The sequence below is a fragment of the Megalobrama amblycephala genome, linkage group LG4 (assembly GCF_018812025.1).
Source record: "Megalobrama amblycephala isolate DHTTF-2021 linkage group LG4, ASM1881202v1, whole genome shotgun sequence".
Taxonomy (NCBI): Eukaryota; Metazoa; Chordata; class Actinopteri; order Cypriniformes; family Xenocyprididae; genus Megalobrama; species Megalobrama amblycephala.
Window position 1 is genome coordinate 51,785,009 of NC_063047.1, and position 21,924 is coordinate 51,806,932.

The 21,924-nt window shown below is 36.3% G+C and overlaps 2 protein-coding genes across 2 annotated transcripts; both read right to left on the reverse strand.

The window, feature by feature from the left end:
- Nucleotides 1-4,054: 4,054 nt before the first annotated feature.
- Nucleotides 4,055-7,089, reverse strand: ccnb1 (cyclin B1). The gene is made up of 9 exons (XM_048189908.1): nt 6,932-7,089; nt 6,366-6,506; nt 6,183-6,281; nt 5,551-5,733; nt 5,321-5,479; nt 4,998-5,234; nt 4,772-4,912; nt 4,495-4,605; nt 4,055-4,381 (listed from the first exon to the last, which is right to left on the reverse strand). The coding sequence occupies exons 1-9, from the start codon at nt 6,950-6,952 to the stop codon at nt 4,280-4,282; spliced, it is 1,194 nt and encodes a 397-aa protein (XP_048045865.1). The 5' UTR covers nt 6,953-7,089; the 3' UTR covers nt 4,055-4,279.
- A 940-nt stretch (nt 7,090-8,029) lies between these two features.
- slc30a5 (solute carrier family 30 member 5) lies at nt 8,030-17,930 on the reverse strand. Its single transcript, XM_048189907.1, has 16 exons — nt 17,516-17,930; nt 16,856-16,978; nt 16,694-16,760; nt 16,045-16,130; nt 15,860-15,947; nt 15,684-15,771; nt 15,317-15,393; nt 15,030-15,200; nt 13,731-14,019; nt 13,253-13,461; nt 12,788-12,945; nt 10,550-10,679; nt 10,132-10,378; nt 9,761-9,987; nt 9,233-9,361; nt 8,030-8,316 (listed from the first exon to the last, which is right to left on the reverse strand). Exons 1-16 carry the CDS (start codon nt 17,584-17,586, stop codon nt 8,146-8,148), a joined length of 2,331 nt encoding a protein of 776 aa, XP_048045864.1. The 5' UTR covers nt 17,587-17,930; the 3' UTR covers nt 8,030-8,145.
- Between the last annotated feature and the right edge of the window lie 3,994 nt (nt 17,931-21,924).

The following is a 21,924-nucleotide window of genomic DNA, read 5'->3' on the forward strand; positions in this document are numbered from 1 at the left end:
AAGTAAACGATGACAGAATTTTCATTTTTGGGTGAACTATCCCTTTAATTCACCTCAGGTGTGCTTTCTATGCTGTTGTTCTCGGGTAAATTGTAATCATCGTAACCACAGGTCACATAACAGTTGAGAAGACACAAAAAATATAATCAAATCTCAAATTTATTTTCATATTAAACATCACAACATTTGTTACTAAATTTAAGAGTCCCAAGAATTAAAAATTATATTAGTTAAAATATATAATAATTTATATTTTTTTGCACCAGGTCAAAGGGTCAGGATACGGCCTGAGCCAAACTCGAACACAGGTCATCGGATCATAAATACCATTGTACATGTTGGCGCTTGAACACACTGCCAAGGCCATTCTGACAAAAAAATAAATAAATAAATAAAAAATTTTATACATTAGTTATTAGTAAGCTGTATCCTTGTTTTACCAATGCAAGGGTTAAGGATAGTGTTAGAATTATGTTTCTTGGCAAAAATGCTGATCCAGGACTATCAAAAGAAAGAAACACGTTGTGTTTGGTAAAATAACCCATTATTGTTATATAAAAAGAAATTGGATGTATTGCGTTATATTAGCATTTATAAGGAACAGATTTCAGGGCCAAATCAGAGTGGCTGTCTGAATTTTCTTTATATATGATAGATGTTTTTCTCTATCAACGTTGTGATAGCATAATACAGACAATCAGTGGTGTACAATGAAACATTCATTTTAGTGCTGGAGCTGAATTTTTGAACTGCAGCCCTATGGCTCTTCTTTTCACGTGGAATCTGTCTTGTAAACTGATCTCACTGGCCAGTCATGACCTCAGCGTGCAAGTATGAGTTTTCAGCCCGGACCTGCATTTACCAGCGCAGCCTGCCAGAGAAACTGAGACTCATTATCACCGGTCCCTGAGGAGCACAACCACTAAGGGTGGAGCAAAGGAGGTAAGTCCTTCCCTCTTAAAGAACGAAGACTTCGTAGTCAACATAAGAAGCAGCAGCTGTGTGCACATCCCAGATTTTGACATTATACAGGGAAGTTGTCACAGGGGTTATATCCCAGTGACTATTTTGAGCCAAACGTCCATTAATACAAGAGTCAACTGAACTAAACGGCAGCTCTTAACTGAAAGGTTGAACAGAACAAGAGTATTTTTCATAAATGTTAGGTCAGAGAAAGTTTTCATTTGTTTTAAATGTAATGCTTTAAATCAACTTATTAATAACAATATTTCCTTTTTGGTTTTAGTTAAAATGGTTCATATTGCGTCAATCCAAATAGCATGTTAACATGTTAAATGAATAGCATTTTGTCATTTTTTTTTTATTGGTAAAACAGTCTCCCAACAGTCTCCCAATAGGCTATGTTAATTTATTCATGTTAAGATCTGATTATCTTTCAATGTGGTCTCAAGATTTATTCAGTGCTCTTCACATAATGTTCACACATAATTTTTTATGTGAATTCTTCACATAAAGACAAATAGGCTTTTACAGTTTTTCTCAATTGCTTTGGCGCAATTTTTTAAAACATGCTCAACATTTTCTAAACTGTAAATGCAACTGGGACATCAACTCTATTCCCTGTCTACAAAATGTAGTAACTCACACAAAACATTTTATTTGTGCTTCAAATCCTAGTTGTTGTTTAAGTAAATTGGCCCATGCCACCAAATTGAAAATATATATATATTTTTGTCATTGTGAGCCATGGTCAAAATGTTTAGATGTTTTTTGTTGACACTTAATGTACTATTCAATAATGTCAGTTTTGCATATAGCTGACTGATATGTGTTTATCACATATTTTAGATTTCAACATCAGGTGAAAGTTTACTGGGAAAAGTCAATACTGTAATACACAAAAATAACAGACATTATGTACATTTATTTGTGTAGCAATATGTAACATGCAAACAACAAATTCACCTTCATGTGTCAATTTTTACATTTGTATTTATTTTTACATGTAAAGTTATAGTGAGCAGAAAATGGTTTGATTGGTAAGATTCTGATTCCTATTAAATTACTACAGCAGGTCAAAGTCACATTAATAATTATAGAATGTAGTATGTCTGACAGATTTTGATAATTGAATGGATCATTTTGCATGTGATGGCTCACCTGATTAAAGAATGTTAAGAAGTTGTGAGGAGCATCAGTTCTGATCAGTAAGCATGTGCATTCAATGTGCAAATTGTGGACAATTGTACTGACTGTTTTGCACACAAAAACATGTGCTATTTGCTTATCCTCATTCTAGAACTGAGCCAAAATGATTAAGGAAAACTGTAAATGATGGTTATGCTGTTAGAAATGCAGCTACCCCAGAGAGACAGTCACCCCATTTAAATCTGCCATTAATAAATAATATGTGATGTTATTTTAAGGTATTGGATTAAATGAATCTATAGCATGGTAAGCTTCTTAAGGGTTCCGGTGAATGACTTGATCGTGGAAAGAGTGATAGGCATATGTATCCTTGGAGTCTGTCCATTCAGGCTGACGAAGATGACTGAATATATAGGTAGTGTCTTATATTGCTCATTCAGCACTCCACCTACCTACAACAGTGGGATGGTCGACCGACAGACGTTGTCACAATGTGTGGGATTAAATAAATGCTCTTTAAACAATAAACAGTAAAAGGAGACTTAAGCATTAGAAAGACCCATAGACAATAAACGTACATTAAAAATAAAAATATATACATGTACGCTCAGTCAAATATAAAAAAATAAATAAAAAAACCCCTCTTTGTTTACTTTTTCGAAGGCCTTCTCACATGATTAATAGTTAAAGACCGCCACCTACAGGCCACCACTATATTTCACTGTAGAGCATCATTTAGCTTTTCTGTAAGAATGATTTAATCTTATTGCACTAACGTAAAAGAAAACTGTAGAAACGATCTTTGACATTTTGTATTAACTGTACTTCTTAGAATGAATTTTGTTGCATTCCACATTTGCAAGTCTAAATTACTAAAATGCAAAGCTTGAGCAAGAAACTGCATCTTTTGGCATAGACATCGTTAAAAGTTGCAGCAAACAACAGTTAAACTATAGGCAAAAACCCTGGCAATAAAAACTAAAATTAAAATAGTTGGTCACACTTTATATTAGGCGTCCTTTACTATTGTATTTGTATAATAATGTTAATGTACAAACGTTCATATTGCATTGCAAAAAAAAAAAAAAAAAAAAAAAAACCTTGCAATTGAGATATGGGATGGTTAGGTTTAAGGGTGGATTAAAGTAAGGAAAGGCTTAACAGTACAGATGTAATAACATATTAAATGAAGATAAATGTAAAAGGTATGCACAGTAAGTGCATTATCACAATTTAAATTTTAGTACTTGGTCATTAAAAATGTCTAATATAAAGTGGGACCAAATAGTTTAATTGCTTTAGAAGGAACTGGCCAACCAGCAGAAATTTAAAGATGCAAAATCATCTGCAGTTAGTGCTTGAACAAACCTTGAGCAATTGAGTTGGCCCCTACAAGAGAGTTTGAAAGTCAACTGAATGGAATGGACTAAAAGTCCAAATAGTAAATCAAACATGCAGCAAACGCGGTTTGTTGTTCCCTGTCAGCAGTCTAAATGTTATACAAAATAGAAAAGTTGCATAAGATATGGGCAGATCAAGACAAAGCACTGAAAATTCAATGGGCACAAAGGAGCTTGTGTGACAGAAGGGCAGGAAAATGGCTAAGTGAAATGGGACTTACATGTAGAACACCAGCACTAACTTGTAGTGGTCTAAAGAAAGGCAGTCATGGAGTGGATTAAAATATTCAGTGATGAATCACAAATCTGCATTACCAAGGAGATGCTGGAACTTGATGGAATTCCAATGGAAACCCCCCCCCCCCCCCCACAGGGGTTGTCAAAGAACCAAGTGAAATTGCAGGAATTGACATGTTTAAGTGCTAAAAAAAAAAAAAAAAAAAAAAAAAAAAAAGGAGCAAAAGGCCAACAGGGACTTGACAATTTCTGAAAGCTCAAACCTAGAGTGTTTAGCCATCAAATAATTGCCACCATGAAACACCTTGTTTAAAATGTTAAAATGTTTATTTGAAAATCAAATGTACAAGGTTGCATAAACGTTTTGAATCATCCAACTTTAAAGGTCACCTTTACTCAGGACATGGCAGTGCAGATGAAAACACCTGTAAAAACATCTTAAGCGATAAAAGTTGCAACAGTAAAAGCATGCATAAGTTACAATTTTTACAAGGCAGCACACAGTGCTTAAGTCTCTTCAACATAACCCCACACTATGAGATTTGCTTGGCCAGGTCCTTGATCAAGGATGACTTGAGCTGAGAAATTGAAGCAATTCTCATCTGTTTCTGACTGGAATACTTGTTCTTTACAGCCTGGAGGAGAAAGCAAACACTTTTTAGTGGGGACACATTAATACATCTAGACACTATACAGCTACTTGAACCAAAGGCGAGTAGGCCAACTTAATCAGGCTGAAGCCACTTACCAGGTGCTTTGAGAGCCCCTCATTGACCCTCACAACATTTTTGGCAATGTGTTGCATCACAGGAACCAGCATATCTTCTGTGTAGCCCATATAATGCTGAAGAGTAGGTGTCTGTAAAGGGCCAAAATGGAATGTCATTTAAAAGTAACAAATAGATGGCAAGTTTATATTATATATATATATATATATATATATATATATATATATATATATATATATATATATATATATATATATATAGAAAAAAAAAAAAAAAAAAAAAAACCACACATCTTACCCAGTCACCACAGCTGAAGACCTTCAGGGTGAGGGCATAAGCTGCACTGGCCACCTGGGAGGGAGGAAAGTGGACCATGTCATAGTCAACCATGGTGAGCTCCAGGAAGTACTTGGCCAACGTGTGATGCTCTGCAGTAACCTGCAAGACAAACCATATTAGCATTAACAATGAACATGCAACAGCTCAGAAGCACTTTTGGAAAGAGACAGATGAACCAGCTTACATCTCCAATTTTGGAGGCTCTCCTGAGGAACTGTAGTGGCAGGGGTCTTCCAAAGCCAAAGTCAAGGACTCTCAGGATCTTCATCTCCATCTCTCGGATCTGACCAGTGGTATAGGCACGGTCTGTCACAAAGGCAAAGTCTGCAATCTCTGGTGGGTACATCTCTTCATACTTGGAGGCAATAAACATGGCCGTTACACCAACAAGCTGGAGCTGCTTCTTTGGAACTGGATGATCCTGATTGAGGGACAAGTGAAGGCAATTAAAACCAAAGCTAAAAGACAACACGATGCAGTGGTGTGAAAACTGGAAAGAGGACTCACCTGAAGGAAGCGGTCAATGATCGCAACAGTCATGTACATGGTCTCCTGAAGTAGCCTGAACTTAATTTGGACTTGCACAAGCCAGTCAATAAGAATGGCACGCATGTTTCCTGTGACTTCCTTTCCTTCCAGATATTTTGGCCTAACAGCTTGCTCAGTCTACAAGAGAAGCAGAAAAGCTCACCTTGCTGAACACACAAGCATTATAACAGTGCATATTTTCTGCAAACCTCAAGCTGACGGAGATACAAATAGATGTCCTTGACATATTCACTGCAAAGCATAGGATTATCATAGTCATCTGCATCCACATCCTTGATATTAAGCAGAACATCAGAGAACGCCTGACACAGATCATCCGAAGCACAGCCAGAGGTCTCCATGGGAACAGGAGAGGAAGGCTCGGACAAAATCTGCAATGGAAAACTGAAGTGAATTTTTTGCAGCAAGGCAGATTGATAATTCAAGAATTTAGAACTGTAGCAATACATCTGAACAGTGAACACTTCAAGGGGCATTAACCTCTGGTTAAAAACTACAACTACATATTTGCTTAGTCTACATTGGAAGTTCCCAGGAGTCCGCTAGTTACATTTTTAGGATGCAGAGCACATTTTGGCCTGTCAAGTTAAAAAAAAAAAAAAAAAAAGTTGCAAGTAACAAAAGTTTAAGTCTACAAGTTAAAACCAAAAGTGCATTAACCCCACCCAATGCCAGGAAACGTGGAAATAGATTAGTCCATTTAGAAACTTACAAGGCAAGCTGCCCTTTTCTTGACTTAGTCATGGCACAGTGGCTTCTATACTACGGACTTCATATTCTGGTGAACTGACCCTTTAAACGCCGCGCATTTACTTCTCACCTGAACGTCATGCTTAACTTTAGGAGACTCCTTCTTGGGCTGTTGAACCACAGGCGCTTTCTCAGCCACAACCTCCGCGTTGGGTGCAGCCTTCACCTCCTGTTTTAAACGGTTAAATACGGTTGAGAGGAGAGGAAGAAGGAAAAAAAAAAAAAAAAAGCCTGAAGAAGAAACTGCACTTACCTTCTTCCTCAAAGCCTGCCGTGTCTGCGGATTGTTGCCAATCTCCCCCAGCGCGGCCCGGGGTCTGAGTCCGGGCTTGTTCGCTACAGCTGCTTTTCCGGGCAGAGCGTTCTGATTCTCGCTGCTGGCCAGGCGGGTGTTCTACTCAAAACAAGAGGATCACAGATCGATTTATGCATAAAGAATATGACAATTGGTTGAGCGACACAAATGCTAATCTTTAAGATGTAGCAAGATCAGGTTTGCATTCTAGGAAGCGTTTTTTGAGAAGGTCACGCGAGGTTCGAAAGCATGCTAGCCAATTAACAGCACTAATGCGAACTGAAGTGTAAAGTCTTTAAAATGCATGCATTTTAAACCAAGTATTACACAGAACTTGCCAAGCTCTTCTACAAAAAGATATACTGAACTAAAGAAAAACCGAGTAAAACAACACACTAACATAATAACGTGCAAGAAGGAAGTATTTCAGAGCTTTAAGTATCAACTTAAAGACAAATAACTTGACCTTTAATATGATAAGATACACTTTTGATAAAAAAAAACGGCATTTAAAAACAACTTACCCTTGTGACACGGAGAGCCATTATTTCAGGAAGCTTTTTGCTGTGACTCGATGAACAAACTAGTTGATTGTACTCAAGCGAGCTCGATGTAACATTGAATTTCCTATGTGGTTTAAATTGTCGCTCTTTCGAACGTGATTCGCTGGGTTCGAAAATCATTGAGTTCTGATTGGCTCAGGCGCATCTGATTTCAATGCGTTACCAGGACAACTAATAACCACGTGACGCCCAGGGGCGGGGATTCAAGTAGAACGTGTTCCTTTTGTAGTGTACTAGAGTTTGTGTGCTTTTCACTGCCACCTTTTGCTGGGGAGCTGCACTTTTCCAGAAACTTTGTTCTTGTGGAAATATCAACAACATTGCTCACATTGAGAATACCCAATTTATGTTCCTGTTATGTTTGTAACAAGCTGACACTTACTACTTACTCTTAAAAATTATATTAAGAGTATAATTATTAATGTAAAAATAGTAAATGATAATACTATTTACTACTACTGCTACTAATTCAATATAATCATATAATTTGCACATACCTAAACAATTGCAAATGCCACACTAATGTTTTTATAGGCTTATACATACCAACTAAATGCATAGGCTTATATTATCTGTACTACCATGTAACATTTTCTTTAACCGATGAACATAGGTACTGCTGTTGCTACTGTACAACAGAAAGTTTATAATTTTAATGTGTACTTATTTGTGCAACCTATTAATTTTTTATTATTTACTATTATTTACTAAGTGTTTTGAGACATGTATTCATTACTTGATTTCTTATTTCATGTTATTAGAAAAACTAAATCATTGTGTCATAGGATTTCATATGCCCTGCCAACCCACAAATCAGGACTAATAATCAGGTCTTACAAAGATCTTGCCTGTAAATATATATTTTTAAATTATGGCTTTCATTTGTTCACTTATTTCTGATATGTAATTTTTGTCACTGTATTACAGTGAATAATTTTTTATATTGTATATGGTGGAAAAACAAGTGATTGTGTCAGTGGAAATTATTGTAAAGTGACAAGAATGCAATATAAAAAAAAGTATTATTTCTAACTGTTAGAAACCAGACAGAGTCTGTGGTAGACATCATAAAATACATTTTTATTAAAACATTTTTTTAATTAAAAAATGAGGAGATTAAAATTACACCTTTTATCCCTTTATTTCTTAATATTTAAATGTGTTAAAACAACAGTTTACATGATACATGTGCCGTCTTTATAATATTTCATGGACTCCATCTGTTGTGTCATGGTTAGAACCTCATGGAATCCAGTGCTTAGGCCAGACATGTGCTGGAAGTAAGCCTCTTTTTCCAACTGTATAGTCAGGTTATTAACACCAGCATCCTTCAACACAGCAGACACCTGAGAAAAATTTTAGTGTAAACAATACAAACTGGTCAGTAATTTACTTCATTTTTGGCCAAAACAATAAAACCAATACATGAAACAACCAAAAATTGTAGGTTATTATACGATCTGAGATCAGAATGGAGTTTAAGTAATAAATAAATAAAAATGAAGAGGAAAATTACATCTAACTAAAGCTGCAACCCAGTTCAGAGGCTGCATCGTTCAAAGGCCACATTGCATCACAGTGGTATGACACAGGAAGTCTCAATTCGAAAGCTCCTTCAAATGTGGCCTGAAAATGCGTCCTTCATTTCCTGGATAATATTTTTTTTTTTAGAGAAATTGCCGGATTACACTTATATTTAAAAATATTGGGTTTCAACTTACTCAAATATCTAATGATTCAAATGTAAAAAAAAAAAAAAAAATAAAATAAAAATTAAAAAATAAACAACAACAACAACGAAAACTTTATAGCTGTTCTATTTAGGGATGCACTGATCACACTTTTTCCCCACAATGAGGCCTATACCGATACCTTCATTTCTGGTACTCGCCAATACCTGTATTTTCACCGTATTTGTAATTTTTAAATATATGTGACCCTAGACCACAAAACCAGTCATAAAGGTCAATATATCAAAATAAATTTTTTATATATTTATGGTAGGAAATTTACAAAATATCTTCATGGAACATGTTCTTTACTTAATATCCTAGACCATCCCATTTAACCACGTTTGGTCTGACCTTCATGGACTTCGAATGCATGGCCTTTGAAGTCCACGTCTTTTGAAGGATTCATCCTCTGAATCGGGACAGCTTAAATGTCTAATCCTTTGGTAAAATGGTAAAACCAACATTGGAGAGGCCAAACAAACGGTTGTAAATTTGTAAACAAGCCATCTTTAAGAAGTAGCATTCATACCTGTTGAATAACTCGCTGTTCCACTACATCAGACATGAGCTGGAGATGGATGGTTCCAGCAATGACACTGGCAGAATGTCTCCAGAAGTGTGGATCACGATAGGATAAAACACCTTCTATTTTCTGAATCTTAGACAAACAAAGCAGCATTAAATAATATACAATGTAAAGCATTCAATTTGGTAATCCAAAAAATTAAGCTACATTAACCAGCCAAAAGTTTGGAATTGCAATTTTTAAAATATGCTTTGGAAAGAAGTCTCTTATGCTCACCAAGGTTGCCTTGGTGATCATAAGAGAAAACAAAAAAACAAAAAAAACAGTAAAAACAGTAAAATAGAGAAATATTACAAATATAAAAGAATGGTTTTCTATTTAATATATTGTAAAATGTACTTTATTCCTGTGATGGCAAAACTTAATTTTCAGCAGCCATTACTCCAGTCTTCTGTGTCACACGATTCTTTAGAAATCATCTTAATTATTCCAAACATTTGACCAGTAGTGTATATTTTTTTCTATTCATACCTTTTCAAGTGCAAAGTTAAGCTCCTTGTCATTTTCAGGTGGCGTTCTCAGTAGAAGAACCTCACATGCGTCTTTTAACAAAGGAATGACACTGAGAAAAATCAGCGTGGCAATAAAGAGTGAACAAATGGGATCTGCGATCAACCATCCAAACTGTTTGATGAGAAGAGTGGATATAATCACACCAACACTACCCAGTGTGTCAGCAAGCACATGTAGAAACACTCCTGCAAACAGAATAAGGACATGTCATCTTCAAAACTCAGAAAAGCATCAGAATTGATAAATGATAATTGACTTCTCATTTCTGGATTAATAAATAACCTTGTCATGTCTATATTAAACACAAATCATACTCATGACAGACCCACCTCGCATATTAGCATTCATTCCCCCTCCCCCTCCGTGGGAATGCCCGTGGCCATGAGAGTGACCATGTCCTCCATGACTATGTCCATGTCCTCCATGGCTGTGTTCTGCACTGCCATGCCCATGCCCATGGTGCGAGTGGCCGTGGTCATGCCCAGAGCAGCTACCTTTGGATGCCCCATGGGAGTGTGCATGACTGAAGGCACAGATGCCCACCAGATTAACGAGGAGTCCACCAACCGACACTGGCTTTAAGGAACAAATGGATTGAAGACAAGCATGAGCATGAGGTGACAGGATTCATGTGTGAAACTTTACGTCACTTTTGTTTGTTCAACTAGCAAAACCAATTTAAGACACCAACTTGGCAATAGCTTTGTCAATCCTGACAACAATGTCTTGAATGTTAGCTGTGCATACCGTTAGCATATCTGTGTTGATGTTTGGTGGATCGATGACTCTGGTGACTGACTCCACAAACACAAAAAAAGCTATGACCATGAGAAACAGGCCATTGATAAACCCAGAGAGAATCTCCACACGACCGTACCTGAAATGAGACACACTGTTAACAGCACTAAAAATGACAACACAATTCCGTTTTGTCCAGTAATCAGGGTTCCCACACCAATGACTTTCCATGACTTCTCCATCAATTATGATTCCTGGATCATTTTTAAAAATAACTTTTGATTCAGAATTATTTGCTAATGAATCATTTCAACATGTTTTGTGAACCAGTTTGAATTCATTGTAAAGAACATAATCAAAACAACTACTTACTGGTTTACAGATTAAACACAGCCATAACTCCATAACATAAATTACATTTTCAGAAGTGATCATAGAAACACAATTTATGATGTAGGACCAAACTTTCTAGGGGAAATAGGTAATTTAAACAAAAACCAAAACATAACACAAGCAAACCAAATTTTTAAAGAAAAATTCTAAAGAAAATGCGAGTGATCCAAAACCCTCCGCCACAATGAGGATTGTTGTTGGTTGCCGTTGCCTTATTGTGTGGTTACTAATGTATTCTTGGTGGTTGCTTACTGAGTCCACTTCCAAGTTTTTATGACAATTAGTTCACTGGATGTGTCTGAATAGGTTCCTCGTTCACTGTAAAGCCCGGGCCACACCAAGACCACAGTCGGCAGTCTGGCCTTTTTAAAGCATCAGTTAACTTAGTTTTTTTTTTTTTTTTGTGTGTGTGTTCTGCATCGTTGGCTCTAGTCGGACGGCATCATTTTTTTGGGGGCCAATTCAGCATGTTGAATCTGCGTTGGCGCCTTCAGTGAGAGAAAGAATTCTGATTGGCTGTTCAGCTTAGCAAACAAATCAGTGCACGAGAATAAAAGCAAAAGTGATTAAAGCGAGCAAAGAAGTCAAGAAGGTATAGAGAGTTCTAATTTCAAGTCATCTTACGACTTTAAAAATGCACAAATATTTTCATAATAACATGAACTGACTGGAATGAAGAAAGTGATCAGCGTGATGAATATTCAAAATGGTAAGCAAGTGTTGCTTTTTATATCTGTGCGATATGAACAAATATATATTTGTATTATATTTATATTGTGCATATCTGCAGTCCTAGTTTTGGTTTCTCCTTTTTGAATGACGAATATAGACTACTGAATTCATAACTGCTGATATAGACCGTTATTTCCTTACACGCAGACACAGAATGCACATGCTAGTTGACGGTCGTCATTAGGCCTTTTGTTTGAAACGCAGCTGATGAGAGGCGACAAACACAGTCAGCTTTCGTCACCGCTAGTTCAATGATGTCGGCTTGGTGTTTCCCAGTCTTAAAAGCTAGAATACACTACACAATGCTGGAATAAATTACATGATTTTACAGTAGTTGACGAGAGTCATAGCGAGTCTGCAGATTTTACACAGGGGTAACATATTTTACCAAAAATCTTGTAGTGTATGATGAGCACAGACTTGGACACAGATTTATTTAGCTTCAGACTATGATTCCATCCCATTGAAGGATATCAAACATGCGTGATATTTTTAGCCAATTTAAAAAAATATATTGTTTATATTTGTAATGTGCCTCCTAGCAACAAGGCGCATGTTTCTGCGTGACATGGTTTGTGTTTGGAACAGCTTGAAAGTCTGGTAGAGCCATCCTCAGTGGTTTCATTTTTCCTTGTAACAATTTACAAATTCAGCAAGTGTATGATGCCTAGTATTTTAAAAAGTCATGTAGTGTATTCTAGCCTTAAGGTTAGGCACACATTAGCGATATTTCAGCAAACTTTTGCCAGCCATAAAACTGTCTATTGTCAATAGCATAGCAATGTACTACACACAGCTGACACAAGTCACTTTTAAAACAAGCAGCTGTCTGTCAGTCCGCGCAACAAATTCACTTGACCAACTTGAAAATGAGCAAAATCTGTCTTTTTTTTTTTTTTTTTTTTTTTGCAAAACTCCAGATTGCACCAATTCCTATTGGAATGACTGGATTTCAATCTCAAGATTTTGCTGCAATGGTAAATCAGGCAGCACCTGTGTATGCTCTTTTTTGTGAGCATTTTATCGTCCACAATCCAAATAAGTCTGCATGCATACAAATGTATAATGTGCATTCATTTCACAAATATGTTATCCTAAAATTAGCAAGCAGCACTACTTTACCCATAGGAATATATCCTTGTTGCTTTCCATCTGGTCATGAGGGCAGCAAACAACCCCAGAACCAAAGCAGAGCAGTCAAACAGCATGTGAAAGCCATCAGAGATCAGCCCCAGACTGTTGGTCCACACACCATAGAAGAGCTCCACAAACGTGAAGGCCTGCAACAAAGAACAACAAAACTGTTATCAATATACTGTTGGCAAGTTATATCAGACAGGCAGTTATATTAGGTCATGGGGGTTACAATTTCAATGAAGTGAGGGGATTCAATTATATTTCATTGCTCCCATGCTCTAAATCTTATAAACATTTGAATCATAAAATTCATTTTCTGTCATTATGACAAGAAAGAAACATTCTAAGCAATTAAAATTAAAGCATTTAAACTGAGCATCTTCTACACTTCATGACCAAAATCTAATAAACACACGAGTTGAAGAGGCCATCCTACAGAAGCAAACGTACCAGGTTGAGACAGAGAAAGTAAAAAATCTGCCGTGAGTCATATTCCTCCAGGATCTGTTTGAGTGAGTCTTTGATGAAGCGAGGCAGAGACTGGGACGTGTGCTGAAGTGCATCGCCCATGAAGTTATAAAGAGGAGTTCCTTCGGGGGAATAACCCACCAGTGTTCCCTTCTGACCTTTTGAAGAAGGGGCTGACAGTATGCTATCGGCTGAAAACATCAAATGGTACATTCAATTAGGACAAAGTAAAATGTGCTGCTTTCAATTCACCTTTTTATTGATGTGATTAAACAACCCTTTTATTGTTGTTGTTAAATAACCTGTTTCAACACTATGATGGTAATATTTACTTCTTCCACTTTTTTTAATTTTTTTTATTTAGCACAAACTCCTTACATCTTTCCCTCTGTGATGGGGAAATATAAATCTTTCAAATACATTCCTTGCATTAAATCTTCTATCATAGATATTAACTTACCCATGATGAAGAAGCAGGCGCTGACCAGCACTCCACCAGACAGCACATGCTCAGTGCTACTCTGCTGACCTGGCTTACTTATCACTCTGAGCTGGTCAGTTAGCGGGTGGGTCCAGAAGTTTGCCAGCAGCAGGCCACTGAGGAACAGGAAGATGGAGCCATATCGAGCACAGCGTGAGGTTTCCAGCTTTGCCGTGCAGATGGACTCCACGTAAAAGTCCAGTATCATCACAGAGAAGATGATCATGGCAAAAGGCAAGATGAGGCCGGACCAGGATTCCACCTTACTCTGCAGATTTCCATTTTGTAAAAAGGTCAAGAACTTACAAGAGTATCTGTATTGTTTTAAGCATTTATAATAAGGCTAATGCATCTAAAGATGGTGCACTGTTTTTGATTTAACCATTTTACACTGACTTGCACTCTCAAGTGCTAACTTATTCCCAATGAAATAAGATTTGGAGTTTTGTGGCATTTAGTCCATGTCTGTTAATTTTTGACTCCTAAAAGTTGACAAAATAAACTATAATCTATAAAAAATAAATAATTAGCACAAATTTACCTAATAATAAGCTCTGTAGAATAAGGATGTTGGGAGGGACATATAAATTATAAATACCACCTGCCATCAACTAGTAATAAATAAATAGTAAATAATTAGCAAATTGAAATTAAAATCAATTGGCTATTTATCATAAAATAAATGACAATTCTTTCTAGAATATGTTCCTACCACAATTTCCTGTTTCAATAGAAAATAAGTAAACACAGGAAAGTAAATGGGTGCGTAAAACTACTTCATGTGGTCTTTAAATATAAATGATGCCAATAAACCAGAGGTTCTCAAACTTTCTTGACTCAAAGGCCAACCACCATCCCCCCATTTAAAATATTTAAGATACTGATATAAATAGAAATATACAGTAACATAACTATAAATATTATTTATTATAAAAATGCCCATAACGTTTTAAGATTGAATTCATTTACATGACTTTTCCAAATCTAGAAATCACACTTTTAAAGTTAGGCTAACTCATATATCCAGGTTTTCCAAGGAACCCTGCTTCTTCAAAGGAAACAAACAGTTCTTGAATGGGAAAATTAAAAAAAGAAATATCTATTTTTGGTTGTTTTAGGTTATTTTAAATACTTTTAGTATAAAACTTTATTGTATTATAGTATATCATTTAGTATAAAACAATTGAGGCCCCCTTGGAGGTTTGCTGAGCCCCTCTAGTGGGCTTGGACACCTGGTTAAGATCCACTACAGTAAACAAAGCATCTGCTGGTTGTTACCTCAGTGGTTGCAGACAGCACTATGACCCAGGGCAGCAGAACCACAGCGGACACAAGGTTAGATAAAGCATATAGGCGTTTTGCGCCCCCAATCTCCACTGATAATTTTCTAGATGCCGTGTTGAAAGCCACCTTCAGGCACAGAGCTAAAACCAGCAGAACCACTCCACCCTGCTCAGAAAATGAGAGTTAATCATCATGATCTCACTGATCCTTCATCTGAGTCTGTACTCTAGTAAACAATAACAACACTCTTAAAGATTTCAAAAAAGTGATCAAAAAAACACCTTGTGGTCCGCCACACCTAAAAATGCAATCCCTGTGTACAGCGCATGGGTAAGAGCACTGTCATGGTGCCCCTCAGCTTAAATAAATAGAGTTAAGGAGTATACAGTTGTAGATAAAACTAAAAAGTAAACATTTCCAAATGCACATTCATGATGATATTGTGAATGATTTATCTGTAAATGTCATTCCAAAGAATAAAATCTTTATCAAAATGTAATAACTTGCTCCACCATCTTTCCTTTTTGTTGGAAAACAGTTATCATTTTTGCCATTTTGCCTGCAAGGTGTCATTAAAGGGGAGGAATTGACACACTTCACCTTGATATAATAACAGTGTATACATTTCTGGTAGAGTGGTAAGGATACGGTGCTCTGCCATCTTTGCCATGAGATCATCATTATCAAAGAGCAAAAGGCAGATCACAGCAATTATGAATAAAGCAGCACCCCTCGTCTATAAAAAAAAAAAACACATGGAAATGTGTCAGCTGGTTTATACAGTTAATTCTGAGATACGGTTATGATTTCTCTAGAGTTCTGACCTTAGAAGGTCCCCCTCCAGAGCTGGTGAAGAGAACGCTGAGGAGAGAAATCACCACCACATCACTGTGCTCAAACAGCAAAAGTGTCCTGAAATAAATACCATCAGTTTAGGCCAAATGCTTGAAATGCTAAATAACAGAATAATAAGGAATGTATTTATTTTATATTCAGCACAAAGACATACCTTAGTGGCCCACAGAGTGTCAACCCAAAGAAACCCAACAGGGAAATGACGCAGCTCATGACAGCATGCTTGAAGATTTTGATCCACTGAAATCAGAAGTTAAACAAATGAAGTCAGGCTGCTATGCAAAACAGGTCGACATGAAATGGCATTTGCAATCCATTTTACTTCCATAACACAACCAGAATGAGCATTACACGCTATTATAGCTGTAACTTTTAATGCATCAACATTAGCCAGTATTAAATTTGGCTACTGGCTAGCGGTTGATTTTGTACTATATATGCGTGTTGATTAATGTTTATGTGAATAAAAGCTTCAATTGAATCTGTTCATCACAGTTATAAAGCAATCATGTCTCTTCAGAAGATTTGATTTAAACCACTAATTCATATGGATCACTTTAACACTATCTTTATGAATGTTTTTAATGTGTGGAATGTTATGGTTGCATGGAATTTCAAAGGATGGACGAAAAGGATGAGAGAATATTAAAAATATTTCATGCATTTTGAAGATGAACGAAAGGGGTTTGGCATGACATGAGAGTGAGTAAATGATGACATAATCATAAGTTTTTCATAATCTAAATGAATGTGTTTTAAAATTGATGAATTTAAAAGTTGAAGTAGAATTAGAAGAACTTTACCTGTCTCTTGGGGATCATTTTTCCAGATGAGAATGGCTTTTGAAAGAAAACCAGTATCATTGCACACCTATGCAGAAAACAGGACGTATTTATATGATCAGAAATGCCGTAAGTAAACAATCATGACACTTGTATTTATACATGTGTGATGTCACTCCTTACCCCATTTTCAAAATAAAGAGAAACTGTACAATATGCACAACTTTGAGGAGATCATAGGACTCAAATATCCCAAAAGCCTTCAACAGCTTGGTAAAGTAGAGTAATACTATGTACCGGGTCAGTCTGGAAAGAAAGAAAGAAAGAAAGAAAGAAAGAAAGAAAGAAAACAACAACAACATTGAGTTAAAGTAGAAAATTAGACAAATAAAGCTGAGCTATTCTTATAAAAAAATATATCAAAAAACAAAACCTACAAGTACCATAAAATACCATGGAAAACAGAGCAATGCCATAGGTTTGGAACACTACCATTATGGTAATACCAAAGCATTCTCTGAATGTGGTAAACAAGAAAGACCATGCAGACACATTGAAAAGTACTATAGTGATAGGTACAGTGTCAGGATGCATCACATAGTAATGTTATGTATGGTACAAAAACATACAATGGACAATAGTATTTACTGGTATTTCAAGAATACTGAGGTAGTCATTCAATAGATGGTCCACTAAAAGACATTAGCAATTACAAAAAGTATGTTTTCTTACCATGGTACCGTGGTAAAAGCAGCGTCACCACCCCATAATATCAGTGTTACATCGTACTGCCATATACATAGTGCTAATTGTGTAAGAGAATTTAGTGCAATTTTCTCTTACCTGGCATCTGGAGCCTCAACTCGCCCCAGCTTCCCACTGGAGATAACATTACTGCTGTATTTTTCATCCATACTTCGGCTGCTGTGTGTTTATTTCTTAGACTTTTCACTGTTTATCTAAGAGCTCATCTTTGAGAAACAAAAGCTGTTATCTAACGTTACCTAACTGCGTTAGCTTGTTTAGACAGCTGAAACCATAATTAGCAGCACAACTCAGGGCTCTTCGGTGCTGAACACGCTCATGTACTGGTAATCCACAGCGGTGAACCCTGAAATAAAAAACCGTTGATTATAGAAATACATTCTGAATTATATATCTATTTTCACTATTTTCACTAGCTAGCAGCTACATTATGAACTGAGGTGGTAGTTGAAGTGACGTGAACATTTCCTCACATATGGCTACCATCTATGAAGCCTTTCAAAATAAAAGTCATGTATCGCCGAGACAATTCACATGAAATATACAAAATATATCATTTCTGAATACAGAAATTATAATTTTATTGCTAATTGTAATATATGTTAAATGAACCATGAACAGAAAATGATATATTTTTTATTTATTTAAACATCTTACGTTGTCTTTTCAAGAGCTTTGAAATCCGCTTGTAACGTCATGATCCATGTGTAAAAGCTGCGTTTCAGAGATGGGCTGTGTTCGAAATCGCACAGTAACTTACTACTTAATGATTACTGACCAGTATACAGTGCGTAGTGCCTACTATTTTTCTAAGAATATTGTGTGAAATAGTATACAATATGTAACGAATAATGTTTTAGTATGCTACAGTGATGTCATGACAAACATTGAACATTATTTCAACACAGCTGTGCAGGTTGTTGCTTTACAAATACATAAAAATGCTAACCATTATTTTTTATGTGGAAACCTGAGTGAAAATGTACTACCTTTCGACTGTCCTTCCTTACCAATGGTCTTGATTTAACCCATAAAAATTCTGTTTGTTGGTGTAAAGTCCAGTTGATTTGGTTAAATTTTTCACGTAAAAGCAGTTGATTAGATTTTTTTTTACACTGTAAATAATGTACACTGAAAAAATGTTGACAAAAAAATGTGCCTTATGTGGTAACGTAAATTAACTGGTTTGACTCAAGTTAAAAATATAATTAGCCTAATTTGCCTAGTTTGAATCAAATTCACTAGGTTAGCTAATTTTAATGGTTCAGGTAACAAATTGATTATATAGGTAAAAATAACTCATTATAGTTGGGTTTTCCAAAACATCACAAATAATTATCTTAAGATTTATGGTAGATTATGCCATTAGGTAAACAGGCTATATTTTGTCAGCATAAAAATATATATATATATATATATATATACACACACACACACATATATACATTATACACATTGCACACTGCAGTATAGTAGGAGTTGCATCTTAGTGTGCCATTCCAAACACAGCTTCCATACTGATTTCAGTGTACTTGAGTTGTATTTAGCAGATTCTGGCAAATATAGTAGGTCATCCAGGTATTCCATACAGAAAATTTGCATACTACGCACATACAGACTAGTTACTGCAGAAATAGTAAGAGTAGGATGATAGTATGCCATTTCGAACACAGCCATGGTCCTCACTGCAGAACACGAGATCCAGGGGGCGAGGTTGGATCCAGGTCCAACTCCTCCAACTTTACATATCCCCAAACCTACCCGTCTCCACTCCCTGATCCCTAAACCTACACTGTAAAAAATTACCGTGATTTTAACAGTAAAAGACTGTAAAAATGCTGCGGTGAAAAACTGTTAATTGGTTTACAGAAAGTTTCCATACTATATACGGTGAATAACTGTAATAGATCTAACGGTACATTTAATGTAATTTTACGGTAAAATACCGTTAAATTCACAGTTTTTGAAAGTGAAAAATAACAATTCATTGTAAAATTTACAGTGAAAAACCGTAAATTGACATGCCCACAATTCCCTGCGTGACACTTCACATTTTATATATTTTCGTTGAAATAACTGTTTCTTCTTAGTTTTTCTCATTTTTTTCTAATCAGTTATGTACATTAGGGTTTTATGTTACATCTAATGTTGTTAAATTAATGTTTATTGCATTTTTAAAATTTCATGCATGTTACCATGATGGTGTTTAGTGTGTATGTGAATGACACTGTGTGCTCCTTCTATATATTAGTATTGTCCTTCTCAGCTTGTGGAAAAGCTGCTTGTGATGAACTTTGATTCATCATGTGACTCTCATCACCACTGTGTTTGGTGACTGTCAGTGTATTATAAAGGTACAAAACAGATATTAGTACTTCATTAGGTTGGTAAATTAACATTATATCAGTTAATGAAATACGTTATTTTACCGTAAATTTTACTGGGATTTTTTTTACAGTGTACTGAAATCCAATGTTAAATATACATATTTAAAATGTAAAATTCACATGTAACTCCGTAAGTATGTTTACGGTTTGATGTCATTTTTACAGTATTATTCTGGTAACCACAGCTGCCGGTATTTTTCCGTAGAAACAACGGGATTTTTTTTACAGTGTACCCATCTGAACGCATTTTTCAAATCATAATCTCGTAAGTAATTATGGTAATTATGACATGCATTATGATTTTGTTATTGTATTTCAGGAGTTACTTCTGTAGGTTATACTTTTAGTAGGTGGCGACAATGACTTACAATATGCATTATAAGTCATATATGGGGGGTGGGGGATGCCAAATCATCCAGTGCATAAATGTTGTGCATTCTGTTTCTGAAATCCTCCTATATCCTTAACTAGGGCACTATTAGAGGGGACAGTAATTTGTAATGGTGCATGAAACCATAGTGGATGTTATCGAGTGAACTCATCTAATCCGACAATGCACCGTAATAACAAGTGTACAACCGATGTACGCTCAGTGGCTAGAGAATACCCATAATGCACTGTGAGAGTCGCACGCCGAATGAATTCCTGCGTCTAAACAGAAGAAGATGGCACCTGCAGCTAAATCATGCATCCATCCATTTTCCAAACCGCTGGTCCAATGTGGCTACAGCGTAATATCATACAGGAATAGAGTGCCTCAGGGATGACGCGTTTTTGTAGGCCAACCCGGAAGTTAGCGGCGCACGGGTTCCCTCGGTTGAAAGCCTATGCATTTTTCCCATAGACTTTTGGAAAATCGCAGAAAATAAGCTCTGTGTTTAACAAAGGGTTATGACACTTACATGTTTTGTCTATCAAGATAATCTTTACAAGTTAAAACAACATAAATACATTTTGAAGCCTAAATAAAGTCGTCAGATATAAAAAGCTAACAGTAGGCTATAAACGGACTACAGCACACCATGGTCGCGGATCAACGTCGTGACCACCAAGCATCCTCAAACTGTATTTAAAAAACAACGTTATTTAAAAACATGCTTACTGATTATGATCTGTGCTGTGTATGAATACACTTTTTCATGAGAAATGCTGTCCAAATGTCCTGTTTGTCATGATGACGTCTAAAGTCCCCTCCAAAGAAAGTAGTCCCTTTTAGCAATTTGTTAGCAACCGCCGTTTTTAAGACACTGTAAAGGTTTAAAAAATCATATTATAACTGGGTTATAACTGGTGTGTTTTATGTCATAGATCAAAACGTGAAAATATTTAGAGGCTTTGTTAACCACCGACCTTATTTCAGGCGATTTAGCAAAAACCCATTCAAAAAACCCACAGACTTTACGGTGTTGGAACCGGAAGCCCTAAAATGCTAACTCGCTTCCGGGTTTACAAAAATGCGTCATCCCTGAGGCACTCTATAAATTCCTTTTCAATTGATTATTAAATAGCTTAATTATGTTTATACATCGTTTCCATGACAATGTTCAAGATAAATCTTTGCATTACTACTGGAGCTGCCAGTTTGCTTAGATTCAAATACGTTGTAATTAAGTGGCAGCCCTTCCAGTGTACTCTGAATCCACACACTCGTTTTCATTCACTCCCTCAAGTGGGCTGTTGGGCTATATTTACAGTGCGAGCCTTAATGCTCAATTCTGATTTTTGCTCAGATCTGATTTTTTTTTTTTTTGTATAGCTGTGTTGTTTTAAATGTGGCCAAATAGGAATTGAAAAGATCAGATTCCATGTAGTTTGTACTGTTCACACTGTCATGGTGAAAACAGATATGAGTCACAAATGGAAAAAAAAAAACAGATTTGGGCCACATTTACCTGCAGTGTGAACGTAGCCTCAGTGGAGTAATGTAGGGAATAGTGAATGAGGGTAGCCTATAGGGAGCGATTTCGGATGCAGCCTATGTAACTTTTCAGTAGCCCCTCACTGCGGAACACTCGAGATCCAGGAGGCGGAGTCGGGTAGGTTAAGGGATATGTAAAGTGGGAGGAGTTGGATCCAGATACAGGGGGTGGAGATGGGTAG